At 45.7% G+C, this 10,434-nt stretch overlaps 1 protein-coding gene across 6 annotated transcripts in view; it reads left to right on the top strand.

The window, feature by feature from the left end:
- The window catches only part of numbl (NUMB like endocytic adaptor protein), a 109,140-nt gene extending 104,854 nt beyond the window's left edge, over nt 1–4,286 (top strand). For 4 of the 6 annotated variants that reach the window (XM_054734695.2, XM_054734691.2, XM_054734692.2 and 1 more), the window contains 2 exons: nt 2,676–2,861; nt 2,953–4,286. In XM_054734695.2, coding sequence (XP_054590670.2) covers nt 2,676–2,861; nt 2,953–4,091 — 1,325 coding nt within the window. In that variant the 3' untranslated portion in view covers nt 4,092–4,286. The remainder of the gene's footprint in view (nt 1–2,675; nt 2,862–2,952) is intronic. The other 2 variants (XM_054734693.2, XM_054734697.2) reach the window with 1 other exon arrangement.
- Nucleotides 4,287–10,434: the final 6,148 nt, after the last annotated feature.

The following is a 10,434-nucleotide window of genomic DNA, read 5'->3' as shown; positions in this document are numbered from 1 at the left end:
AGCTGGGAGTTGGTTCCACAAGAGAGGAGCCTGATAGCTAAAAGATCTGCCTCCCATCCTATTTTTAGTTATTCTGGGTCAGTGTTGATCCCTCAAAAGATGTTAATTTAGCACAAGTTGGAACAGCTTGAACTGAAGTTTCATCTCCGTGTCTATTGTTTTAAAGGTCCATTTTGTTTTAAGTTTGGACCAATGAGAAGGCAGAAGGTTTAAGAGGCATTAACCAAGAGTACTCAGATGTCCCCTTTTCTAAGACACTTAGAAAAGACTTATTTCACTTAATATGTGAAGCAAATATGATATAACAGACATTTGTCAATATATTGATATGCTATATGACATCACTGATAATAACTCATTATTAAATCATCAATTAGACTCCTTTGGTGTATTTATAATAATAATAATAATAATACATTTTATTTAAAAGCGCCTTTCAGGACACCCAAGGTCACTTTACACAAAACACGTAATAAATACAATAAAACAATAATAAAACCCAAAGAAGAAAAAAACAGAGAGAAACATTTCAATAAAATCAGAGGTTGTAGGCAGATTTAAACATGTGTGTTTTGAGTTTTGTTTTGAAAAGGGTAAAACTGTCGACGTTCCTGATGTCTGGGGGAAGTGAGTTCCAGAGTCGAGGAGCAGAGCGGCTGAAAGCTCTGCTCCCCATGGTAGCGAGACGGGCAGAAGGAACCGCAAGATGGATGGAAGAAGAAGATCTGAGTGAACAGGACGGGGTGTGAATACTTATAAGGTCTGAGATATATGGAGGAGAGAGGTTGTGGATTGCTTTGAAGGTATGGAGGAGAATTTTGAAGATGGACCTGAATTTAACTGGGAGCCAGTGAAGCTGCTGGAGAACCGGCGTGATGTGGTGAAAGGAAGGGGTTCTGGTGATAATACGGGCTGCTGAATTCTGGACCAGTTGCAGTTTATGAAGGAGTTTGTTGGGAAGACCATAAAGGAGTGAATTGCAATAGTCGATACGGGAGGTGACTAGGCTGTGGACGAGAATGGCGGCAGTGTGAGGGGTAAGGGAGGGGCGGAGACGGTTTATGGAACGTAGATGGGAGTATGCTGACCGAATTAAGTTATTAATGTGAGCCTGAAAAGAAAGTGAGCTGTCGAGAATGACACCCAGACTCTTGACGTGAGGTGAGGGGGAGACTGTGGCGCTGTCAATAGTTAAAGAAAAGCTGTCAGATGTTGAGAGGGTGGAGTTAGTGCCAACAAGAAGAAGTTCAGTTTTATTGCCGTTGAGTTTGAGGAAATTAGAGGTGAACCATGATTTGATTTCAGAGAGGCAGAGTGTAAGGGAGGATGGTGGGAGAGTTGAGTTGGGCTTACTGGAAATGTAGAGCTGGGTGTCATCTGCAAAGCAGTGAAACTGGATATTGAATTTGCGGAAGATTTTGCCGATAAGGCCGATTTTGCCGATTTATTTAAGGTCTGAGATAAGGCATTTCAAGAATGACCACTTATGTTGATTCATTCAATACAATAAAGCAATCAAGACATTATTAAATCACTTTAGACAAAACATTCATTGTATAATGTAACTGTAATTAACATGTAAAGTTAATAAATTTTTTGTATGAGCAAGAAAAAGATTATTTTATTAAGGTTAAGAGTTCTGCCCTTTGTCTGGAGTCTGTTGTGACTGTACCTCCCGCTGGTGAGGTCACAAGCAGTATTTTTCTGGTTTGGAGACTAGACAGTTAACCTGTGACACACTGATGAAGCAGTTAGTGGACAGTGTCTTCACCTTTGCATTCCACGGCCTTCTCCAACGCTACAAGAGGAAGACAAAAAAACTGTGTGCTTGAAGAGTTTCTGAAGTGGTGAGGTGGTCAAAAGAATGAAAAAACAGGAATTCAAATGAATAAACTAAAGAAGCCACAAGCATTTGTGTTTGCTCACTGGCTTCTTGACAAAAGGACATATACCGTTTGAAAGTGACTGGTGACCAGTATGAGGAGGAGGAGCCAGCTGTTGTGGCTGCGTATTGATCTCCTACACACTACTGAGGACAGTGTAAAATGAGGTTTAAAGTCCCAGAGTAGTCACACACACTGGTGTGGTGCGGTGAAAATTGTCCTCTGTATTTGAACCATCCCTGTGGGGAGTGGGGAGCTGCGGACTTGGACGCACTCAGGAACTATCTGGTGGTTTACGGAGATAAAATGACCAGAAAAGATGTTGCTTTTTTCCTAATTACTGTGGGAAGGCGGGATATGTACAGGACAGCTGGGCATTCTGGAACATGAATAGAAGTTATACCTGCTGGTTACATTGTGACTAATCAGGCCTTCCAAGAACCATTGTTACAACAGGGAAGTCAGTTCTCCACAGTGACTGTCCTTGTAATCAGTTCCTGTTGATTTAAGATCACATTAAAATCCAGTTCTCAAACTGATAGATGCGATCAGCTCTTTTCCTTCATTTAGCCATTAGCTCCAGATTAGGAAATTGTGTTTTTATGGAGATTTTGTAAGTCAGTACCAGTCGTATGAAAAGACCATTTCTGCTCCAGTTTCGTTGCATTGATGCTAACGGAGACTTTTATTTTGTTTATTTCCTTTCTTTCCCACTTCCCAATCATCGTTTTTAAATCCCGCCCTATTCTGTTCTTTCCTTCTCCACCCCTCTGTCTGTCCCTTTGTTGCTAGTACCAGAGATGGACGGGTGCCTACCATGTGAGGGTGACAGTAGTATAAACGCCTTGTGCAGTCAGATCAACGCTTCCTTCACAAAGCCGTCAGATGAGCTCTTCTCCAGCCCATCCTTGTCTGCGAATGACCTGCCACCTTGCACTGCACCTCCCATTCTGCCTCCACCTCCTGCCCCGCTGCAGGGTAAGAAAACGGACTCAGTGACTCTTATTAATACTCTGATCCACCTGGGGAGTACTACCTCTTTTTAAGCTCTTCTTCGTTCATTTTGCAGCTACCCCATCCTGGGTGCAGCCAGAATCCTCACTCCACTCTCCTCCTCCTGTTTCCGTGGCGATGCAGATGGGCCACAGACGCACTCCTTCAGAGGCAGAAAGATGGTTAGAGGAAGTGTCTAAGGCTGTGAAAGCACAGCAACAGACACCCTTTTCGTGCCCCACCATCCCAACTATTCCTGGACCACCTTCCGTAACCACTCATCACATATCTACTCCAGCAGCCATGTCAGCTGCCCCTGTATCCACTGTCTCTATATCCACTGGGCCCATGGGCACCTTATCCAAACCTCTTATGTCAGTCCCCTCTGCTCTTCCAGGTCAAGGCCCAGTGCCCCTCCCACCCATGCCAATATCATCTGTTCCTTTGATACCAGGTCCTCCAGTATCCAGTCCTCCAATGTCTCTTCCATCCATGTCCATCCCCACCATGTCTGGTCCGAGCATGTCCGGGGCCTCATTAATGCAGCCCCCTCTCTCTGGACCCCCTGGCTCTCTCCCAAGCTCAATGCAACCATTCTCTCTGGCTTTTGATGCCACTCCAGCCCCAGTAGGAATGTTTACCAGCCCACTGGTCCAGCCTGCTTTTTTGCCCATGCAGACCTACATGCCAGGTCTGGCCAGCAGTATGACCTATTCTACTGCCAGTGTGCCCGTGGTGGGCATTACACCATCTCAAATGGTGGCCAACGCCTTCTGCACTGCCACAGGCTCATCAGGTGCAGCCATGGGCTCAGGAGCATCCAAAGTTGGGGCACTGGAAACCGTGGGGCAGCACCATTCCTATCCAGGAGCACCTGGTATAAGTGCAGGATTCCCCACAGCTACATTTTCCTCTACTTCACCACTGTCAACAGCCATTAATGGCGTCCCACCACACAGCAGTGCAACGACGACCCTTCACAATGGAACCTCGGGCAGTGCTGGGAGTAGTGGTGCCAGTAGCAGCTGGCCTTCAGAGGGCAGCCAGCCTACAGCTCTACCATTGAGCGACACCCAAGATGATGATCGTTTTGAGGCCAAGTGGGCAGCACTGGAATCCAAACCATCACCTCAGACGACAGGGAGCAAGGCACCCGCAGCTGCAGCCAACCCGTTTTCCAGCAATCTGCAGAAGACGTTTGAGATAGAGCTCTGAGCTGGACTCCAGCGCTCAAAGCCATAGCACTTGCTCTGCGGCTAAAGCCCAAGGACGTCAGAAACAGATTCCAGCCTTCTTGCTTAAACTGGAATTCAGTGCTTCAGTGACATTTGTTTCTTTATGACCTCATAGATGGAAAAAAATTAGGAGTTTTCTGGGCTGCAGTCTGAGAATCAGGTCTGTGTCCCTTCAGTCCACCTGGTAACTGTCTCTCCTTCCTGCTTCCACTTCTCCACTCAAGCTTCACTTTTCCTCGATACAACTGCATGAAAGCCCCGAGGGAGGACACCATTCAGTGGTTTCTTTCTTTAAAAGTGGACTCCACTTAGATGCATTCCATCTCCATGGGAGAATTTTGGAAGTTTTGCTTGAATTGTTTTTATTGTTTTGGACACAATGTGTATGGCTGCACTGCAACATGTGGAGAAGCAGAGAGGCAGTGTAGAAGGACACACTGATGCTGATCCTAGAGCACAGCCCGACGCCTGAAAGGACGAGCCCACATAACGTACCGACCTGCAGTAGAGATTTATGGCCAAAACTATTTTGTTTATTTTAACAAGTTCCATGTACCTAACAGCATGTTAGGTCGTGTTTCAGGAGTACGGCTTTTTAGCCCTGAGTACATTTGATTGTCTCTAAAGAATATTTCAACTGTATTTGTGAGAGAGTTTACATTTAGAGAATGAAGGCACTGCGGGTAGTGAGTGACAGGAACCAAATAACCACAACGCGGGCTGCAGCAGCGCTCTAGTCCTCACACAGGTGTGCTGCTGAGGTCCGACGGGCCTCATCTGGCCTGGCAGCTGCGTCTAACTTCAGGTTAACCAGCACACAGACTCTCTGGACCGTAGAGCACACAGATGTCCCTCGTCACACAAAACCAAGAACCAAACCAACTCAGTGGAACAAAACACCACAGCACTGTGGAACTGTTAGCTAAACAATGCACTACGTTCCAAATGTCATGGATCTATTGATGCCTTTAGACACAGGGTAGTCATTGTGCCCAACCTGTTTGTGTTCACCTGTACTAACGCTGCATTCCTCAGACTCCAGGGCCGATAGGAAGGAACACACTCACGTGAAGAAAATGTAAGAGCAGAAACAGAGCCGACCCGCCGTGTGTCGGAAATGAGTCGGACCATTAACGACTGAAGGGGAGGCGGAAACCCGACAGAATGGGATGAACGGGATGTCTCGATGAGAGGATTTAGGGTCAAAGCCATCACAGCGCATTCATCCTGAGACGTAGCAAAGGCTCCTCGTCAACAAAAACATCTTCCAAAGCAAATCCTCTGATTCTAGTTAAAGAGCGAGACATCTTAATGACTTTAGTGTCATAAAAAACGACTTTTTCATGTTTAATCATCAGAAACATCAACAAGGTTTCCATCATATGTCGTAACAACAGTAGGACTATTCACCAGTGAAGGGCTCTCCACAACCAGTCTGTGTTGTTTCCCCCGCCAGTCTGATCAGAGATGCTCCTGTTCATCTCTCACATCCAGATGTTTGCTTCTGTCCTGCTGGTTCATCTGACTGGTGAGCTGCTCACATCAAACACGTATTTAAACGGCTCTTCGACCTTTCTTTACTAAGCGAGACTGGTTTCATGAAATAGATGCTTTATTTGATGAAAACTTATTTCCTTGTGCCCTCAACTCTTGTTTGCACGCCCTCCAAATTAGAAAGGCAGGCTATGTGTTCCACAATAAGACAAACTAAATGACCTCATAAACCTGATTGTAAAACGATAGCTTAGTGATGGTAACAAAACAAGCCAGTGGAGTTTATTTTTAATCTTTATTTACAGAATTTTTGTATTTAAACCAACATATTTGTATTGTAATTACATTGTAAAAAAAGATAAATAAAGTAATATAACATTACTTGTTCTCAAGTTTTGTATTTACGGTTTCTCTTGGAAGGATGTTGGAAACTCTTCTTGTTCCATAGTTGCTTTTATTATATTTGTAGTGCTATAGACCATCCGTTTTGGTGACCTGGGGAAAAGGTCTCTGCTTTTTGCAGATGATGTGGTCCTGTTGGCTTCATCAGAATGTGATCCCCAGCTTTCACCGGAGCGGTTTGCAGCCGAGTGTGAAGCAGCTGGGATAAGAATCGGCTTCTCTAAATCCGGGACCATGGTCTTGAATTGGAAAAAGGTAGAATGCCTTCTCCAGGTCAGGGACGAGGTCATGCCTCAAGTGGAGGAGTTTATTTTTTCCTCACTCATGAACAAGACCCCATAGATGGAGCATGAGATCAATAGGCGGATTGGTGCTGCGTCTGCAGTGATGCGGGCGTTGTACCGGTCTGTTGTGGTGAAGAGAGAGCTGAGTAGGAAGGCGAAGCTCTCGATTTACCGGTCGATCTACGTTCGTACCCTCACCTATGGTCACGAGCTTTGGGTAGTGACTGAACGAGATTGTGGATATAAGCGGCCGAATGACTTTTTTCTGCAGGGTGGCCTTAGAGATAGGGTGAAAAGCTCGGTCATCCAGGAGGGGCTCAGAGTACACCCTCTGCTCCTCCACATCAAGAGGAACCAGTTGAGGTGGCTCAGGCTTCTGGTCAGGATGTCTCCTGAACTGGTGAGGTTTTCCGGGCACATCCAACTGGGAAAAGACCCAAGGGAAGACCCAGGAAACACTGGAGGGACTATGTCTCGGCTGGACTGGGAACGATTTGATATTCACCAGGAAGAGCTGGCCCAAGTAGTTGGGGAGAGAGAATGATAAAAGACCCGCACTTGTATAGCGCCTCTCAGAGTAAGGACTCCAAAGCGCTTTACACTACAGTGTATCATTCATCCATTCACACGCACATTCACACACTGATGGTGATGAGCTACGATGTAGCCACAGCTGCCCTGGGGCACACTGACAGAGGCGAGGCTGCCGAGCACAGGCGCCACCGGTCCCTCCGACCACCACCAGCAGGCAAGGTGGGTTAAGTATCTTGCCCAAGGACACAGGAGCAGAATTCTCTGTCCGGAGCCGGGATCGAACCTGCAACCTTCCGATTACTGGACAACCCGCTCAACCTGTTGAGCTACTGCTGCCCCAGAAGTCAGGGCCTCTCGGCTTAGGCTTCTGCCCCCATGACCTGACTCTGGACAAGTGGTTGAAAATGGTTGGATGGATGGAAAGACCGCCTCTGCTCAGGCACCGGAATGGACAGGTAAGGAGAAAAGAGCTCAGGCTCCGTTGGCACCAGAACCAGGGGGCCATGTATGTAACGTGAGGAAAATATGGGTTTTCTGTGCCAAAGGTTGTATTTGCCCGGCTGGGTCAAAGCTGGGTCACCCAGCAACTTTCACCCACAGATTAAGACCTGAGCCGACAGCAAGTCTGAAGAATTCCACAACAATCGCACACCTGGTCTCCAGAAGAAGGACTTCAACTTCACAGTCTAGTCATAATAAAACAAAGTCTTAAACTTTCTTCATTATTAAAGTTAAATAATCATTTGATCACTTTGCTCATTATAAATGTATTTTAATCAAATGAATGATTATTATGCTTTGGGGTAATCATAATGAACTATAATGAATCAGTACTTAATTAAATAATGTTTTGAAGAGGTTTAGCGATGACCTTCACACAGGTCTGGATTCACAGTAACTCAAAACACATTTGCTCTGACACACAAGTTTGCTTTGGGAAGAGAAGTGGTTTTTGGTAAGTTAGTCAGAATGAGATTGTGAATGAAAGAGAGCGGACGTGCGGGAACAAACGCCAACGGGGAACGGAGCCCCGCCGGCTCCACCCCCCCCCCCCCCCCCCCACACACTATTTCTGTCAAGCCAGACAGAATAGCTGAAATGCACCCAGCTAACGCAGACTCGTCCCAGAGTCTTTGATTTCTGAGTTAATTTAAACTTGAGAAAGCGCATCTGCCAAACGCTTCATCAATGTGTACCGAGGTCAACTCTGGACTGGACCGTCAGCACACCTTCGTCTTCTCTGCCAGCCAAGGTGTGACCTGGATAAACATCCTCCGAGGTCCGGATCTTAAAGAGGGTCCTGAGTACGGTGAGGCAGAACACAATAGATAGCGTTCTGATGCTGGTTTTCTAATAAGAACTAAGTTTAATTACAAAACATCACTTTTCACTCAGATTCACCTTTTCTCTCCCTGAAGCAATCTCAGACACATGCACGCATTCATAATTACACCATCCTCAATCTTAGCACATCCAACACAAGGTCTATTTGTGCAAGCTTAAAATATCAACTGTTAAAGATTGTCCAACAAGGTTGCCGATGTTGATTATTTTTCCTATGATTGTCATTTCAAATCGTTAGTTTAAATTGAAGAATTAAACTCTTTAATTTTAAACTTGTCTTTTCATTGAACTGAAACACAGACAACCGGATATGATCGTCAGTTTATCGATGAAAACAACCTTTGAGTCTTCTTATCTCTATAACATTTGGTTATTAATTTGTTAAAATTAATATTCCAGATTTTTATGTAGGATGGTTCATCTTTCATAAAAGAGCCATAAACCATTACACTACAACAGGTAAGGAGAAAAAAGCTCAGGCCCCCTTGGCACCAGGACCAGGGGGCCATGTATGCCCCAGCCAACAACCCTCCAGACAGACCCAAACTCAGGGAGCCAGCAAGAGGAAACTCGTTTGGGGCTGCCAAGCCAGGAGCCCACAGCCTAGCACACCATCACCTTCACCAATGCAGGTCAGCCAGGAACTTGGCAGTTCCTAAGGGCCCATGCCAACATCCCACGAGTGGCCACCAAACACAGGAGAACCAAGCCAACCCATCAGTCCCCACCATTAGCAAGCTCAAACCCTTAACGGTGCCCCAAACCATGGAGATGGTAAGGAATAAATGGTGGATTAAGAAAACACTCTCAAGCCAGCAGACCCATCATGCTGCAGCACGCACCTAGGCCCCTAGACCATGCCCCAACCAGTAGGCCTCTCCCCCCACCTGGCTACCTAAAATGGCTCTCAAGCCCCGCAGACAGTGTCAGTTGAGTGTGCATCGATTTGCCTGCAATTCATTAAAGGCACCGTCCGTAAGATGACACCGGCAGGGTGAGAAGGAGGAGATTTTTAAATTCGAACGGCTGTTGCTCACTCCCCCGCCCTTCCTGAAAGAGCCGAAAGCCACACCTCCTAATGTGCACGCGCAGGAAAAGCCGAGTCAACACCAGAGCATTGCTTCTTTGTAATAGAGCTGAGGTAGTGTTAGCAGTGGAGTTATCTGAGGTAAGAAAGTTGTTTTTAACCAGCACATTAAACACTTACTGTTTACAAAAGGCATTTTATAAAGAATTTCTATAAATATATATGTTTTAAAATACCAGTAACAGTTTACAATCTATATTGTAAATAAAATTAATCCTATCAAATTGTTAGCATTTATTACGAGTAATTAGCTTATTTTTAATTGCTTTGCCATTCATGATGGGATGAATACCGTAAATCTTCTAATAAAGGCCCGGGCCTGTATTTGACTCAAGCTCATCAAGCTCCAGGCCTTTATTGGAAGGATGGCCAGTATTAGAGGCAGGCCTCTATTTCTATTTGAGCAAAATGAACTAATGGTTCGCTGGAGTTTTAGACAATTAAAATTGCGTCCACATTTTCAAAGTTAAACACATTTCTTTTAACAACGGTAGTTTCTGCTTCAGTCCTCTCCCCCCTCCCCCGCGCAGCGGCCGCAAACTCACTGATGCGCCTGCAGCCTCTCGGAGTTCCTGCTGCTCTAAACATTAAAATCATTATTTCATTTTCTGTTCCTCACTTCTGATTACCTTCAATGGTGTCTGTTTGTTGCAACCACCAGGTACAAAAACTAACTTGTTTTTATTTGACTATTTTTCGGTCCTGCCTGTTTATTATCTTCCTGCATCTCCTCTCAATCCTAAAGAAAAGTTGCTACCTGGGTTCATATATATTCACCTCATGAGTTACCTTTGAACTGCAGTTCTAAAAGATCTACCGACCGCAAAAACAGCGGAGTGCTCCGTGCTTGGGTGCCGCATCAGTGATCGGTGCGTCACCGGAGGACAAGGTGATGTGCCCCGCTCCACAGCATGCAGCGAAACACATCAGGCGCAAATAAAAGACAGAAAACATTAAAGGAAATGAACCGACGCTCTGGCACAGCCTCCTCTTCGTCTCCGCACGGTTAAAGTTACCCTCGCGGTCTATCACTGGCAAATCAAAAGTGAGACGATGACACAACCGCCCCCCGTACTTGCTTGTTACCACATTCCACCCGGCCACAATAAGAGACCGGCCTTTATTCACCTCCGCCGACTCCGACCAAAATTGGAGACCCGGCCTTTAATTGAATACCG

This window comes from Nothobranchius furzeri, chromosome 13 (genome assembly GCF_043380555.1).
Source record: "Nothobranchius furzeri strain GRZ-AD chromosome 13, NfurGRZ-RIMD1, whole genome shotgun sequence".
NCBI lineage: Eukaryota > Metazoa > Chordata > Actinopteri > Cyprinodontiformes > Nothobranchiidae > Nothobranchius > Nothobranchius furzeri.
The sequence above is the reverse complement of the archived record's forward strand: the minus strand, read 5'-3'. Positions and strand labels throughout refer to the sequence as shown.